The sequence below is a fragment of the Lathamus discolor genome, chromosome 3 (assembly GCF_037157495.1).
Source record: "Lathamus discolor isolate bLatDis1 chromosome 3, bLatDis1.hap1, whole genome shotgun sequence".
Taxonomy (NCBI): domain Eukaryota; kingdom Metazoa; phylum Chordata; class Aves; order Psittaciformes; family Psittacidae; genus Lathamus; species Lathamus discolor.
Genome location: NC_088886.1, coordinates 85,743,788 through 85,761,924, shown reverse-complemented (window position 1 = coordinate 85,761,924; position 18,137 = coordinate 85,743,788). Strand labels below are relative to the sequence as shown.

At 37.1% G+C, this 18,137-nt stretch overlaps 1 protein-coding gene across 5 annotated transcripts in view; it reads left to right on the top strand.

Moving 5' to 3' along the window:
* Positions 1 to 18,137, top strand: part of OSBPL6 (oxysterol binding protein like 6) — a 100,460-nt gene that overhangs the window by 47,503 nt on the left and 34,820 nt on the right. For all 5 annotated transcript variants that reach the window (XM_065670252.1, XM_065670248.1, XM_065670250.1 and 2 more), the window contains 3 exons: positions 273 to 510; positions 13,658 to 13,753; positions 16,926 to 17,048. In XM_065670252.1, the coding sequence (XP_065526324.1) occupies positions 409 to 510; positions 13,658 to 13,753; positions 16,926 to 17,048 (321 nt within the window). In that variant the 5' untranslated portion in view covers positions 273 to 408. The remainder of the gene's footprint in view (positions 1 to 272; positions 511 to 13,657; positions 13,754 to 16,925; positions 17,049 to 18,137) is intronic.

Sequence of the window (18,137 nt, the reverse complement as noted above, 5' to 3'; positions counted from 1 at the left end):
GCAAGATGCAGTAATGATCAAAGATTTGTAAACTTTGCTGAGAATTGGTGTCAATTCCTTAAGCCTTTCTGTAGGGTTATTTGAAATAATGTAATACCACTTTAATCTTCTGTGAGAATGCAGAACAATGTGTTTGTACCATGTCATTGTTAGGGAGGGACATAAAAAATGGGAGCTCTTTTGGATTAAATAGTGGCTGTCAACAGATTGCTGCAGAGCTACTTTGGAGCAAAGGTGTATTCATTCACTCTCTCACATTTTTCTTTATTAAGGTGCTGTTCAGCTGAGATTGAATTCCTTTTTGGCTGTCCATAAACTGTGAAACAGAAGGATGCAGAAGACTGTCCCTTTCCTTTTTGTACATGAGTGATAAGAGCACAAGATCATTAGTGCAAGTTTGCTGCAAAGATGAGTTCAGAGGAGAAGAGTTTATCTCCAGCTCACAAAACATCCACTCCATCACATCGAAGTGCCTCCTCTTCGTCATCATCTCAGAGGGACAGGAGGCAGGTAAGGGAAAGATCTACATGTTTGTAGTTCGAGTGAAATGGTTTATTTATTCCTTTAACGTGGCCCCTAGCTCTTGCTAGCTCTAAACTCGCTTGGTTATAGCACTGAATGATATCACTATAGCCAAGAAATGTTGATTTTCTAATTTTTTTCCCCACTTTCTAAAGTGTTTTGAAAAAGATTCAGAAACAACATGTGCACTGTGTGTAGGGCTGGAGTAGGAATCATGTGGACAAATAGGAAACTTGTTCTGAAGTCTTTTGGGATGTGGTTTCTTTGGCAGCATGAACCTACAATTGCTTCAGATTGTTTTGTCCTCTATATCTCTTTTTGTAAATCTGACTACAGAGATGTATTAACTTTTTACAAGGTGATATTTTAATTCAATATAAATATCATATTGTTATCCTTTATGGAAGCACTTAAAATTTTAAATATTCGGTTTACAACAAATTCACACTAATTGTGACACATCATAGTACTAGTCCAGTGGTGTTAGACTTTCTTGTGGTTGTTTTGAGGGCTGGGTGTGCAGTATGACCCCAGCCTCAGTGGGAGCACTTCAGAAAGTATCAGAGCTACCAATTCCATTTCAGATAGTTTGTCACCTGTATATTTACAAATCACAGAATCATAATATAGTTTGGATTGGAAGGGACCTTCGAAGGTCATCTAGTCTAACCCCCTGCCATGAGTGGGGATATTTTCAACTGGATCAGGTTGCTCAGAACCACATCCAGCCTGGCCTTAAATGTTTCCAGAGATGGCGCATCCACCACCTCTCTAGGCAACCAAATACAAAGGCTGATGCTGAAAATTTCTTTAGAATAAAATCATACTTTAAAATTTTTATTCATGGAAACCTTGAGCACTAAATAATCTTCTGAGTTAGTTTGACATGATCATGCTTAAAAAAGAAATATACAAAATGTAAGAATATAATAACTTTATAAATTAAATATTGTGAAAATATTTTCGTGAATGCAATACTGGCTTCCTTTCAGCTTGACCAGGAAGAGATCTTAAATGTTTGCTGTGGTATGCATTTACTTGAATAGCTGTAGTTTAAGAACATTTTCCCCAACTACTTGTATGCCAGCTATGAGATTGTTCTCGCCTGCTGCTGAAGTAGTTTTTTCCTTTACCTGATTTATGAAAATTTTGAAAACTGAGAATTTTGATGAAAACTGAAATGTTAATAGCTTTGAATGTAAATAGTCTCACCATAAGGTATGTTAAACCAGGAGAAGAATTCTGTATATGTTCAGTAACAGGCAAGAAATGTGTCTGGAATTTTCTTAATTGTTTCCATTGCTTTTCAGTGAACCCAAAAATGATGTTCTCACAGGTAGTAAATACTTTCCATTTCATATTGTACAGGATTTGGGATAGCTGTAGTCAGTTAGGTCCTGGTTAGCATATGATTGCCTCTTAATTCCAGATTGTTTCATCTGGAAGCAAGAATTTTTACATCTTTTGATTAAAGCATCAGTATAATTTGTCTCCCACGTTCAAACCCCAAAAAGGTGAATGCAAGACTTGTAGGGCCTGCTGATCTCAGCTATGAGCATATTCTCTGAGTTCTCGTTGTAATTAGGTATTTTGGTATGATCATGCAAGTGAGAATGAAAAAAAAAACCTTTTGGGAATACATTTTACCATAAATCTTATGGCTACTATATCTGTTACCATAGCAACAGGGTATAGCAAGGTATACCTGTCATCATAATGAAATGGGTGCTTAACTTTAAGTCCATATTTGGTCACTGAAACATGAAGCATGGTTTTAAAATAATGCTGAAGAGGTCAATGGTGTGATGCATCCAGAGCTCATGAATCCAATAATGCTTGATGATGCTTAACAAGTATATTTAAGTATGCAAATGTGGACTGGAAAGGCAACTGGTAGGCATTAATTTTTTTGCCTTAGTGCTTTCAGTGTTAAAGGTAGAGAAATATCCAAGAGAATGAGTGGATGGGCAATTTCTTCTGTAGTGAAACTGAGCTGCAGCATGCAGCACAGCATGAGACGCAATAGTACTATATCCAGGGAAATAAATGTATGAATGTTTCCTCTGTGCATTTAGATACAATAAATCGGTCAGCTTCATTGTACCATCTACTGTAACAACTGTATATCTAATTTCTTTCCTTGTCTGTGGAATTATTTGTACATGTTTTTGTTTTCATAGGCTTTCCTCTGAATACAGTGCCCTTCCAGAAGGTGTAATATGTATTGATATGGAAAGTGATGTGACTGGATGAAGTGTCAATGTAGCTTTCATTGTCATATGTGAGGATAATACTTGTTATTTCTAGATAGTTAATGACTGAAATCTTCTCATCATATAATTCTTGTCAAAGTCATACCATCAATTATGGAACATCTTCCCAATAAATTATGTTGAAGGAGCCTGAATGATTGTGAACATGACTATGATAAATCATTTCAGGGAGAGTGGAAAATGTTGTGCTGTATGTAATGCCAGCATTTCAATGTAGCATTCTTATTTGTACAGTATACATCACCTAGGAGAATTAGCAGTCAGCAAAAGCTTTGACTGCCAATTTTCAGGATCCATGACTAAGTAATTGATAAATGAGCAGATTACTGGAGCCAGCAATCACCAAAAAAAATGGGTTCAGAGTTTCAGGGTGGGAGGGGTTTAAGCATTTCAGAGGAGATGAAAACCTAGTCATATGCTGTTGCACAACCAAAAAGAGGAAGATTGACACTGTTTTTAGAAAGTACAGCTGAATATAAAATCATATGTTGTGTATTCAGCTTGATGGGTGCAAGTTCTTTATAAATATTCCATATTTTATTTATTGACCAAGTATGCAAGTCATACTGCAGACTGTAGTACATTATATGTTCTCTGCAGTGCATGGGTAGTAATATTGTGCTGAGAAGGCAGAAAGAAGTAGATACATTATAGAGTTAACACTGTGCAGTTTGCTAAATTGGGGCCTGACCCCAGGGTGTTAAACAGAGTGATGCAGAAGGAGAGTAACAATAATGAAACTGTGAACAAAGGAGAGATTTTGACGTTTCTGATCACCATCTAAAGGCTAGCTGATACATGATGTGAAGTAGATTTAGTAATGTCTGCTATTTTAAATGCAAAGATTTATCTTCTAATGTCTCAATTTCCTTTTTAGTCTTTATGGGGGAGAGATGATCAGCTGTTACCTCTTTTCCTCTCTGTTGCATTGCTGTTTCAACAAAGCCTGGGTTTGTTTTGCACCCAGCAAACACAAAAGGAGAAAAGCTTTTAGTCCTATTGCATATAGCCTTGTGTGGTCACCTTTCTACAAGGAAGCTCTCATATTTCAAATGACTGTTGTCTTTCAGCTGTATATAAAGTGTGAAAGATAGGGGCTTTGAAGGAAAGAAAGAGGCAGCAATCATCCGCTTTTCATATTTCAATGTGGTGAGGTTTGTTCTTTGTTTGGTTTCTTTGCTTTTTTTTTCTTTCTGTAAGAGAAATATTGCCTAAGAGCAGAAGCGGTGTACTCAAGGGATGCAGAAGATGCTGTTTGCACTGAAGGTGCTTGCCTGGCCTTGAAATTCAGGAGCAGAGAATGATTCCAAAATCAAGGCTCTGGTCTTGTCAAGAGGTCTGTGCTGGAAAATGCGTAGTTAGCTTTTTATGACCACCATATTTTAATTGTCAAAGTAGTCTCCTGAAAGCAGTATTTCCCAAAGTGGGTATCACTATTTTGTAGATATAAAGGCCTTTATGGTGATGGAAGGATTGAATCATTTGTCTAGAGCAACCTTAACCAAATCTTAGTTTATAGAGTAACTTGAAGACTATAAAAAAGGTACTGCAGTAGGTGAATCTGGGGGTGAAATGTAAGGTACTTGAAAAAAAGGACTAATAATCATTATTTGGATATAGGGATGCAGTAGAAATCTAGGTCTCACAGTGCTATACACTGTATTAAGCACATAATAAAAGGCAGTTGCTAGCATAAAGTGCTAATTAGGTGAAACACATAGATTGAGAGCAGAAAAAGAGAGGTGACTTGTCTGTTTTCTCTTTCATCAAATACTGATAAAGCATAATGAGAAAGGATGTGCATAACTGGGAAATATCATGGGTTCTATGTCAATTCTAGAGTTTCATGCTTCCAGCTAACATTGAAAAGAGTAAAAGCAGAATTCTGAAGGCTTTTTTTAGCTAAGAAAACCACCAGTAAGTTTTTCCCAGGAGATAATGAGCTGCAATTTTTTCCTAGATGTACTGCAGGGACCATCAGGTTCTGTGAAGCAGAGTTCACATGGGCAATCTGCATGCCACAGCAAGTGGGTGGCGCAGGAGGGAGAAGGAAGGAGTGTCAGAAGTGGAGTGCTCAGCTGAGCAGTGTAGAAGGCAGAAGGTGCTTGATTTAGAGAGTGGGACTCTTGGTCAGGAAATGAGTAGGTGAAGGAAATGAGTAGAGGAGAGAGAACTGGGTGGGCCTAAGGCTTCCTGAGGTTGTAGACACAAAACTAAGAAGCAAGGAGTGTTTTGCAGGGAGAACAACAACTGGTTGAGAAATTAAGAACGGAGTAAGAACAAGGAAAGCAAGGGGAGAGGATTGTTTGTTGTTTGTTTCTTTTTCTTTTGTTTTGTTTGTTTGGTATGTTTTTTGTGGGTTTTTTTTTTTTTCGGTGACCGGGACCCCAAAAAATGTGACTAATCTGTTATTCTAACTGCTTAGTGTTTAAGAAGATCTTTTTGTGTGGTTACTCTAAGCAATAGCAGAGTCACTTTTTCTGTCTCATATAAAAGTGTTCCAGTATTTGAGGGTGAAGCTACTCAATGGAAAACACTGGGACTTAAACCCAGACATGCTGTTGCTATTGCTTTAGCTTGTGTTGCTGCTAAACCTTTCCTGGCAGCTCAGTGGGAAGTCACAGAGCAGTGGTAATGCTAAGAATCATGGCAGGAGCAGCTGTGGTGGCAGCAGCTCTGGGATTTCAGCCACTAGTGCTTTTCCTTTGGTAAGATAGGTTGGCAGGGTAAGGTCCATCATATACACAGATATATCTTGCCTGCTGGAAATTAAAGGCCTTTGGAAGAGTCTCTCTCTTTTCATCGTCCTAGTTCATTTAGCATTTTTGATACTTTTCTGGGAGACTGAGAATGATTGGATGTGTGAGAGCTTGTGAAGGGATAGGAGGGATTGTTCATGTAGGGTATTTTTTTTTTTTTAAATATGTTGAGATACCTCAAATTCAACTTTCTCTTATTTTATGATGAGCTACAATCAGTGACACAATATCAAGAATGGTTTTGTGGCTTCATTATAGATTTTATCTTCATAAACAATGACAATAATAATCAAGTGGAATTTTTAGTGTCCAGAGTGTCTCAGACATTGTTGCCCATACAAGATTGCAATACAATGTAATGTTAATGTGTTCCATGTGGAAGAGAAGTCTGAGTGCATGTATATCCCTTCTTTATTCTTGAATAGTAGCCTACATGCTCGCTCACTGCTGTCAGCCTGATGTGACATTAGGAAAAAGTTCTTGGTGGTTTGAAAATTTCACTTGTTCCTGTCTCTCTGTGACTTTAAAAGCTGGCAAGGATGAACAGTTGTCTAGTAGATACTGGACGGACCTGAGAACATGGAGTATCTTTCCATTTTAGCAAAACATAGACTTTTAAGAGCACTTTTACTTCTCAGTAGTTTGTGAGAATTCAAACTTCAAACTGAAGTAAAACTTCAAACTGAAGATGCTGCTAAATGCTAAGTACTGTTATTATAGTGATGTAATTCTCTTTTGCTCTCTTTTCTAATTAACTCTCTTTACATAATACAGTTGAAGCATCATTAGAGCAGGAAGTGTTAAATAAGTACTTCAAAAGCAGCAACTCACTGGGGCAAGCAAATGTTCTGAGGGAGCCAAAGAATGAGGTGGCAAAATTGTTAACAAAAGCACGTAATTATTCTTCACTTTGTTTAGCTGCTGCTACTTTACAACAAATTTTTTTCTGTGCCTTTTAATAAAGTCTGAAAATGTTCCTTAGGTTCAGGAGATAGTAGGTCTCACTTAGGTATCTGAAAAGATTTCTGAAACAGTGTAATTTTTCAAGCCCTGGAACACTTACGTGAATGTTACATTGAGCTGAATGCCACTGCACTTGTCTTAAATCATAAATCTCAGGTCTGCTAGACTCCTTTTTCATCACTCATACGGATAACAGTGAACACATACACGTGACACAATCAGACCTTCAGAAGAAGGTAGACTTTAGAAGTGAAGCTCTCTGTGCTACAGATTTGTCTGGGGACTGGGTAGGACCCTGTGTAAGTGAGACTTGGAGAGAACTGGTGCAGATTGACCCCAGGGGTGAGAAGGCCCCCCCACCTCCCAAGCAGCCACGCTGATGAGTGTGTTTAAAATATGAGACGTTCCTGCTCCAGCACTGGGAATCCTAGGGGCCAGGGCTACTGGCATACATTGACAGCAACACATGCACAGGAGCCCAGTTCAGACTGGATGCGTCAGGCTCATTGTCTGTATATTGTGAAGCCAGCCTGCAGGCACACAGCAGCTGTCCCTCACTTTGTGCCTGTATTTCTGCCTAGAATTTTCACGTTGGATATATGGCAACCAGAAGAACTACATCTGTGTGCATGTGCACTGGGTGTACTCTCTCTGGTTACTAGATAGTTGGATCACAAATGCCCCTCCCTTCATAATATCTATAGTGGTTCCGAGATAAGATCTCCCAGAGTACAATTGCAGAGATTAATAGAGGGAGATACTGCCTCTTTCTAAGAAAGATTTTGCTTTAAAGCACTTGAAGAAATAAAATGTGCTGGAGCAGTCAAGAAGAGACAGATAGCCTGGTCTCTAAGGCAAGCCAGCTCAATGCCTGAAAGACCTGTGAGGAAAAAAATGGCTTGCAAGAGACTTGGTTCAGTTCTTGTCAGTGATAGTGTGCATGCCAAGCTATCCCACAGAGCCATGTGTACATGTTCTCTGAGCTTCATAAACATTGCTGAGTTATCTTACCTCTAGGAGTGCTTTACACATCGCACGGAGTTCAAATATGTACAATGAGAAAAGATTTATTTTTTTAAATTGTGTCAGTTTGAATAGAAATAGCCTATGTAGCTATCTCCTATTACAAACCTCAGGAAATTACTCACATAAAACCTAAATTACCTATGCACATTATGACAGATAATTTAAAGTGGTGTTTTCAGAGCATGGTCCCTCTTACATTCTTCTTGTCTCATTTTTTTTCCCTCTATCGTGCATGGATGTCCATTCCTATGTAAGCATGTCTCACTTTCCTTGGGAATATAAACTAAAAGGTCAGCTTGTATGCGTGTTTAAAAAAATGAATATTCATACAATTCAAGTGTCCTCAAACATTGGTTGATATTATCTTAACATGAACTCATTTTCTAACTGCAACTGATCCAAAATGGTGTCAGTGAGGAATGTGTACTCACACATGAATTCAGAGGGTAGGAGTACAGCTCTTCTGAAGTGCCATTTAGGATTTCTGGGAAACAAATGGAGGAGAAGAAAGAGAAGAAAGAGAAGCATGATTTTATTTTCATTTCCTCAGTGGAAGGACAATAGTGAAAAAAAGAGGGAGGGTGATGGCAGGTGTGATATGAGGGCTTCTGTTTTCAAGACACTCATGTGTGATTGGGATTATCCACATTCAGGACATACAAATGTACTGGGCAGAAAACGTGTGCATTAGTAACATACAAACTTCTGCTCCCCCACCCCCACCAGTAGAATAAAATTTAATGTAAAAGAAAAAGTTCTGATCAAAAAATTTTCAAATTCCCTTTTATCCTAGCTCCTGTATTTTTATGCTTCATGTATTAAAGTTTAAAGGATATTGAGAAAGTCTAAGTAGGTAACTTACAAAAGGATCTGAAGAAAGGGCTTTCTTTTTTTGAATGTCCAACTTTCTGGCCTATGCTTTGTATTAAGTTAGACTCCCTTGCAATCATTCATGAAAGTGAAGACTGCATATACTTCTGAGGAAGGCCATTCGAAATTTCTAGAATGATGTCATTAATTTAAAAATCTGCATATCAAGGAATGGTTTTCTTTATGTAATTTTATTTTCCCTTTTTTTAACTATATCAACACTAATATAATGATTCATTATTAGCCTGGGACGACTGAGTTGGAACATTGATCCTTTTAATTGTGGTTATTCAATAGTTATAAAAAAAGATTTGTATCATTAGTAAACATTTGAATACTCTGTCCGACATTGTCAATATGTCTGTTTGCTCTATTTTTAGATAAGTGTGTTTATCGAAAGCATGAAAGATTGTTATTAAAGACTTAGGCCACGACTTGGTAGTTGTTCCAAACTATCGCTCCAGGAGAAGGAAGGTTGCTGTTACAACAGCTCTTTTCTGCTTTATCAGTTTGTGCTAATACTTCTCTCCAAGAAGCTCTTCAGAGGAGCAAGAGATTATTTCTCTTCAGAGTTGTCAAAAAAAGACAAACTTGAAATGCAAAGCCTTCTTTGCTTCCTGAGACTAAAAGCATTGATGTGAAATGCTATGTACAATACAAAGCCGAGAGAGAGCTCCTGAGCTAACAAATCCTTGACATTTCTGTAACACAGGAAGTGTTTATTTTGCATGTCCCAGGAATGAAGTAGTCATATATACCTGTCTGTTATTAATATGTTACAGAAGGCTGCTTAGATATACTTGCCTTTCAGTAAAAAGGTTACAAAGAGATAATGTTAATCTTAAGCACATTTCTGTATAAGACGAGCATGTGCTACAAGAATAAAAAAAAATACTACTTACATGTGCTGTTCATAATGTATGGTTGAGTTCCTTTGTTGGTTGATAGCTGAGATTGTGGAAAACATCTATAGAGCAGTGTCAGCAGGAGATACTGAGGATGAGAATAGGACCATGGTTGCTTTATGCAAATTAAAACCAAAAGTGCTAGAAGAAAGAAAGGAGAAATACACTGGTGGAGACATGGTTGTTTTGCTTTGTACTCACCTTTCTATCACGATACTCAAAATTCTGTCTTTATTCCAGCATCGACAGAAGGAAAACCAGAGCTGACTGAGAAGCAGCCTAATATAAAAGCAAGTTTCAAGGTTATTCCCTTTGCAAATAATATTGCATATTAGCTCAGCATATATCGCAGCTTTGTTTAAGAAATGGTAAAACCTGGTACGTCTGCAGTCAAGTTTGTGTCGAACTTATTACTGCTGCTGTATTTCGGATAACTGGAGAATACTATGTTTTTAGTTGAGAAGAAGTAATTAAGTGTTGCACTTCATACTAAATGGAATTCCAATGAGAACACAGGTCTGTGAAAGGGTAGCTAGGTTGTAAAAAGAATGCCAGTGAATAGCAGATAATAACAGATGCACCAGTTAGTCCTTTGGACTGACCCCCGCCCCCCAAAAAAAACAAACCACAAAAAACCCAGAGGGAAACGCTTCATTTTGAATTACAGTGTATATCTAGGCCCTATAGTTAGGGGTGTTGAAGACTGTGGGAACGCTGTTGAGCAAACAAAATGACCCACCAAATCTTTTTCATTAATTGTTAGCCACACGCTGTGGACGTTTCTGGACTAGAGTCTGTGTCCTATGTGAGTGATAAATTCCTCACCATTTTGTCATTTTCTTGGAAATTAATAAATTATAAATTACAAATTAGAGAGAACTCATTGCTTTAAATATAATTCATTCCATTAAGCAATTAAGCAGCAAAGCAGAAAGGGGAGGCATGTGTGCCAGACTTGTCCTTCACTGGATTTCTTATCTCTGCTTGCCCAATATCTCTTTTTTTTTCCTTACCTTCCCTTTGAAAGCAGTTGAATGTCTCTTCTTTTAATGGGAAATCAGATTCACTTAAGAAATGTTAGGGTCTTCAGCCTCTGGCCTGATGGAGAACAGATACTCCATGTGTTAGTATTTGTTATGGTGGATGAGGTGAATGGGTCATTGAACTCTTCACTGAGAAACAAAGTTGGCAAGCTATATCGAAAGATACCATAAAATATGTTTTCTGTCCTTGACCTCTAGAGAAGAAAAGTGTATGAAACATCATAATATTATTATTCTCTCCATCAGCATCCTTTTCCCCCACATGTCTTTGGGAAGCAACTTGAACAAAATGCGGGGCAGAAGCAGCATTTTGTGTTCCTTGTGTGTAGGCTTGTTAGGGGCATTTTTGGAGCAAATGTTCGCTCAACATACACAATATATGTTGTGAATAATCTCAAAGCTGAAGGAAGGATTGTAATTAGGAGTAAGATTTAGCAATGGAGTTACAAAGCAATTTCAGTTAATTTTACTGAATTAATGTCCAAGAGCACACAGAATTTGATGGTGCTGTTGTTTTTCTTCAGGACAAGCGAGCTATAACTCACAGGTGATCCTATGTGACATTAGAGAAGTCTGGAATGGAGCAATGCAGAGGTTGGTTTGTCTGCTTGTAGTCTTGGGATAAGAGGAGTGAGAGTACCAGCTGATTGATAGGCCTAGTTTAGCGGATTGCTCATTTTTCTGTTCAATTATAAACAAAACTTGGAAGCTGTATTGATCTGCCTTTTTCTTCCTTCTCATTAGCTTCTTTTTTAGCTGCTTCTTTTACCAACTTTAGTTTTCCTTATTAAAACAAAGCAAAATCCCTTGATAATAATTTCAAGATCTAAATAATTGTTATTCCTGTGATGCTAACTAAACTCCTGCATTATTAAAAATAGCTGCTTCTCAAAATGTCTAATAATTGTGCGATTTCTAGCTATAATTTTGCAGAAAAATAACATGCATTAATGGAAGACATTTTGCATCAGGTAATGTCTTTTAATTCTATGCTAGAGATTTCACAAATGTAAAGACATTTTTTTGTCAGCGCAGTAGTGGTCAGAAAAGAATTGAAAAGCAGACATTTACAGACAACACTTCTTGAAGTAGCAATTTTATTTTAAAAGTGTTCATTTTCTTATTTCCAAACAAATAATTGGGTAAGCCAGCATTCATTGAAGTGCTGTTAGCTAATAATGTATTTCTCAACTGAAGTGGAACTGAGGGCTGATTAAAAAAAAACAAACCAAAAAAGCACAAAACCCCACTGCGTTAAAACCATGCTATTGAAAATGTCAGATCTGTAAACTGTAAATCTGGCAAGCCAAGGGCTGTTGGGTTACTCCACTCTAAATATTGTACAAAATGAAATTGCAGTTATGTAACAACAAACTGCACCGGCTGCTACATATGAGACCTTCAGAACATCTGTGTTGGGCATTGCTCCATCTCAAGATGGAGGGATTCCTGCCTGCCAGACAAAACTGGCAAGAAAGTTGGGAATCGCCCTGATTATGCTAATGAAGCAGCATTTCAGTCTTCCTTGGAGGAACAGATTTAGGTTTTCTTGTATATTGTTTAAACATGATACTGTGTGCATAAATAGCATGTCATCTATTCAGTGAGAAAACCTTATCTTAGTTTATTATTAGTGAGCTCAGCTCAAGCAAGCATATAAAATTATTTGACATGTAATATGGGAACTTGTGTTACATAAATACAACTGTTTTTCTCAGGTGACTATTTATAGACATTGAGCTAAGTTATAAGACTGGTCTTTCGTTGATAAAACAGAAGATTTCAAAGCATAGGTGACAAAGCTTTTTCTGGTTGGCCGTGACGACTGTGGCAGGTAATAACTGCTGCTTTTCTACATCCTTCACTGTAAAATTAAATTAAAACTGAAAATAAATGCTGATTATTGTTGCATAGTGGCAAGGATGCTTATTAATCTCCACTGACAACAAAGAAATCCCCATATTTTCCTGATCTCGTTCACAGTTGCAAATTGAGAAAGAACAATGAAGGCCTCTGTGTTGTTCTGCAGGAAGATGTGGTCTGTGTTATATACGCATTTATATGAATAGCTGTGTTCATTTTCATTAAGTTTGTTTATGGTCCTTCTGTACTTAGTTATCTGTATAAACAATAATATTTACTCTGCTGTTTGCATGTATTTTTCTATTCCTGGATTGTTTCTGCTGTCACTTTTACCTGTGTAATCTCTTTTGCAATGAATGTAAAGAAGCTTCATTGTGAACAAAATCTAGTTGTTGTTTTCAGTTGCGAAAACAACTCTCTCAGAGGGTAATTTCAATTGCAATTTTGATATTGTGCTACATGTTCTGGAAATGAAATAGTTTTATTTCATGCCAAAGAGATACTAAAAACATGTTGTGGTAGAATTCTTACCAAATAACAATATGAAATGTAGCAAAATTTCACCAGAGAGCAAAATGCAGATCCAAGCAGGCATAAAGTGGTTATTTTCTCCTACAGCAAGAAATACTTTTTCTTTTGCAAAATATAAGTGAAACATTTCTGGAAAGGGGAAGACATTTTTAGGTATCTTTCAAGAATAGCATTTTTTTTCAGAACTAATTGCGACATCATGTATTTCACTTTTGTACCATGCACTTGAAGATACAAAATTTTATGGTTTTGTCTTATGTAAATCCAGCTATACTGGTTTGAGATTACTGTGTTCCATAAATGCTTACTAGCAAGCCCATCAGCCGAGACCCGGTAACTGATATTGTGAACAACTGTCATCTATTAAAACACACACATGTAATGAGTTACTTCACCACAGTTGAGAAGCCAGAAAGAAAATTCTAAGGTGTGATAATGAATATGTTAGAGTCAGTAATATCATATATACAGTGGTTTGCTTCAGAAGTGCTGACTGCATGATATGTATACTCAGTGTCTGGTATCGTAGCAGAAAATGTAACAGGTCTGGCTATGAGCACTTTGCATGTAAAAACTGCAGTACTTGTCTTTTTTTTTTTTTTCTAATTCTCAGTCATTTCTAGGCTGAACAAAATAATTAGTTTAAAAATCAGTAATAAGAAAAGAGGGGCAGGTCTGAGAGGTTTGTTGCCTCAGAAGACAAACTGTGCAGTTATGTTGTGGATGGCTAGTACTTGGTATGTTTTGAGCCACGATGCTGATATTTTATATAAGGACTGTAGTAACTGGTCATTAATTAATATGTATTTTCAAAGGTAATGCTGAATGATAACTGATCATCTTTAATTACCCCATGTCATTTATTTAAGTATCTCTCTATCTATTTATTTATTTATTTATAGAGCATTCATATTTTGGAGCGGAAAGCTTCTTCAGGAAGCACAGACCCTTCTTTAAGCAAGCAGTTCCTTGAAAGTGACCCTATCTCTCTATCCAAGGTAAGCAAATAAATGGGTTGTAGTTTAGGTGGTTAGTTTTTCTCTGTACTTTGACTAACAGCTTTTTTGTATGATTCTACCATTAAGTATATTGTGAGCCTGCCCTGCAGCTTCCTGTTCCCCAGCTGAGGTGTCAGAGATGTCAGCAATCTTTAGTAGATATTAAATTAACAAAATTAAGGATTTTGATGGTGGTGATGGTCTAGGGCTTTTTGCCCATGGCTGGCCCCCAGGGACAAGTTACAATTTCAGAGTATGGGGCTAATAGGGACTTTGAGAAATGATCCAGTCCAATCCTCTTATTAAGGTAGACCAAACCATATCCAAGCCCCAAAGTGCTGCTAAGCAATAATTATATTCATTTAAAAAATATGTCTTAATGTCATTCTTTGTGGGTAGTTTCTTAAAGTTTTAAATTTAAAGTCTCTTGCTGAGACTTCTTTCCTGAGGAAGGGAAACAGATAGAACTGTAGGGGTAAACCCAAGAATTCCTGAAAGTTGCACCTTTGTGTATGGTGCTTTGCAGTCAATTTCTTCCAGGCTGAATTTGTCAGTTTTTAGAATAACTGATTCTAAATAAGTCTAATACCATATAAAGAAAGCTTCATTTTAAGATACTTCTTATGAAAAAGTAAGATTGTTGCTAAAAAGGCAAGGATGCTGTGATGGAATATTTGATGGAAAAGAAATATCTGAAATTAAATGTCTGTAATCTCTGAAACAGAACTGGTAAACAATTTCAGAAGGAAACATTCTGTTCATCCAGGGAAAATGAAATGGTTCATTCTGTTTTATTTGGAAAAGAAATACTTAGCAGTCAAAAAGACGAGGTTCAGAAACCTGTTGCTAATGGCTCCCTTACCCCCAAAAGCTGGCTTATATGCAGATCCAAGGACTATAAGTTGTGTTTAGGTTCCCCTGGCCCTGCTGCTTTGCCACACAGCTGTTTCTCATGTAAGACATAGGGAATCGCAGAAGCCCTAAATTAGTGATATTGTACTTGAGAATCAGCATTGGATGAGGACTCTTCAAGCATACAGCTTTCACTCTGTTTTTCTCCCATTTCTGGCTGTTATTGCATAATGTCTTTTGTTGGGCATATCTCATCACAGCAAACCTGTGGGATGAGGCAGAGTCAGGATTGTTAGGGTGTTTTAAAGAACAGCTTGTAGCACTGGTGCAGCAAGAGACAGGTATCCACATTGCACTGAATAATTGCTCATTTTGTCCATCTGTATCTGGCCTTTTGTTTAAATGAATAGCTATGTGAGACTGTGATTTCTAGTTGAGAAGTAATCAATACTGGTGTTATCTCGTAGATAAAAGACTTATGCCTGCAGCTGATCTTCTAAAGGAGAAATCAATATGCTGAAGAATCAGTTGGCAGAGTTGCAGAGAGAGGTTCTCTGCTCACCCCAGGGGACTCATAGTTTAATTTGCACCTCTCAAGTGTCAAGTGCTTCTTTATAGGGAAAAAAATAATACATATGTGCTTCCTTCTACAGTAGTTGAAATAGAACATCCAAGCAAAACATGATGAAGTAAAAAAGTCGTTTTTTTGAGCATGGCATTTAGAGGCACTGTGACAGTTCCAGTGTATAGTATGCAGGGAAAGTGAAACTAAATAAACATTTCTATTAAAATCGACTGCAGTATGTATTATTTGGGATAGGGCTTTTCATCCTTCTCAAAATAACAAGACCTTACTGAAAACTGTGGGCTGTGTAACTGGAGGGGTTATGAAAGACTGACAGTTTTGAACAGCCTTTTTAAAGGCTTTGAACAGTTCTGTGGGAAATGTAGGAGACAATTTTTTGTTCCCTTTAAATGTTTGATTCTGTATGAACTTCCTTTCTTGCTAGCATTTCATAGCATTGCTGGGAGTTGTGACAGATCATCTACAAAATGCAAGTTTACAATTTGTAGGATACAATTAGTAAAATAGAGTCTTAAAGAGCAGGCAGTAGGCTATTTTGAAGTTGGTACAGATTTTTTTTAATTGCAATAGTAGCAAAAAGATATAAATAAGGGCATGACTTCTTTTCTCTTTAAAAATACTGTTCTTTAGCTGTTCACTATGGTCTAAGTCTAGTTTGAGTTGTACAAGTCATCATGCATAAGAAGTGGCATGTACAAGAAGTATGCTTTAATTAGCTCCCTGAAAGGCATACAGCTGGATGTGTCTGAAGTGATACAGTTCCTATTCTTTTCCCTAGAGAGAAAATCAGTTAGCTTTCCTGCAAATTTCTCTTAATACAGTGAAATGAATCCAAGGAAAAAAAAAATAAATCCTTTTGCAGATTTCTAAACAGGCAATTTGCCTGTGAAGTTTTGTCATAAAATGCTTTTGAAGACAAGAGCTGGCTACATTAAAAATTAACAACAAATCAGCTTTTTCTGCTTGTTTTTCTGTTTTTAAGGGAAAAATAGAGTATCCAGAATCAATGTAGCTTGTACTTTAAAGATTAGAAAATTTACAATTTGATATGACTAGGGAATAGCACAAAGGGCACTGTTGATATGTATCTATATATTTAACAGTATGCTTTTCTCCTCATTTCATTTCCTGATTGCATCTTTTTGTAAGAGAAGAAATACTCTGACTAAAGGTACATTTTTAATATTTAGATTTTGCCCATACTCCACTTGCAAATCTGTTCAATCTCTTTTGTTCTTACAGTGCAGTGCTAATTTGTGGGGTGCCTTCTAGGTAGACTTAGCAGCTGGTCAGAGCCACCCTCACGTTCACACTGTTACCTCCAGTAGTAGGTCTGATCTTTCTTATACTTAGCCACAATTTGATCCTGTTTTCATATATTTGGATGTATTTATTTAATTGGGATGCAGTCCTTGTTGTGAACACATGTTCAGACCCACACTCAGATTGTTGTTCAGTTACAGTGTCAGACTTCTTTAAAAGCTTCAACTTTCTCTTAGTTACCTGGTAAGGGTTAGACTTCCAAAAATGTTCGTATTAAGTAACTTTAAATGAAATACAGCTGGACATAATGCAGTGACCATGTATTCTGATACCTGCATAGGCTGACTTAAAAGTCTAGCCCTCCTTTACTCTTTGTCTTGCTCTGGAGAATTTGTGCCAAATGTGAGTGCAATTTTTCATCCTCTGTGTGCACAGCTAATTAACCAATATGTCTTCATACTTTTTCACCAGGAACCTGACAGCTGGGAAATCATAGAGGGTCTGAAAATAGGTCAGACCAATGTCCAGAAGCCAGACAAACATGAAGGTTTCATGCTGAAAAAGAGAAAATGGCCTCTAAAAGGTTGGCACAAGGTAAATGTCTCATAGAACGGTCTAAAGCTTTATTACCTTATTTTATGAGTTGGGATCTTTTGTCTAGAGGAAATTAGCATGTCAAATAAATGCCTAGGGTTTTGGTGTGTGACCTTTTCTTCAAAATGTGTAAAGAATTAGTTTGCTTATGGCTTCCAAATTGCAGTGCCTGCTGCCTAATGCTATATTCAAAATCCAGACAGAAGTTGTAAATAATGCAGAAGATGTCTTGTGATTTGAGAGGCTTAATCAATATCCATTTTGTTCTTTCCAACACTTTATAACAAAATGTAGCTGCATACTGTAAGATTGCATTGAGTTTACATTTAAAGTACACAGGGCTTCATGATAGGAGAGCTAAGGGGCTTTTGCATAGACCCAAGGTATTCATATGGGAGGCCATACATTCCTCTTTAGGCATACTGACTGGAAGATTTGCTCAGCTTTGTCCCTGAAGTTTGCTCATCTTCTTGATGGCAATCTTCTCCTTGGGCATGCGGTGGGATTATGCAGTTTGCCATTAGATGTCTCAATTTAAAAACCAAATCAAAACACCCCGAAACTCAAACCCAAATCTCCTGTTTCTGTTTGCTTAATTTGGAGACATTTCCCCATGCATAAATTGACCTCTTGTTAGCCCTAAACATAGTGTTATTAAACTTCTTTTTCTATTTTATACCATAATAATTGCATTTCCCCCCTTTTTTTACTTAGCAACAAGATGTGCAGCATTGGCGCTCACCCATGTATTTGTAGCTGAGGGTAATTGAAGCAGGATAATCTAGCACAGAATGCATTTTACTGCAAAGGATAGTGGAACCATTTGTTCTAAATGTTGTTTTTTTTTCCTGGGAAAGCATTAACTTTGTTTTTTGCTAAACACAGTAGGATTTACTCAGGTCCATACAGTCCAGACTTGTATGAATTACACTTCTAATTTCTCTGTTAATTTGTGAATGTTACGCTAATTTACACATATGCCTGCCACCATTTTTGTGCATGCTTGCCTACCTACCTTAGATTTTTTTTGTTTTGCTTTGTTTAACTAAAGTTGATAGTTTGTTTCAGCAACCAAACATATCCGGCAGT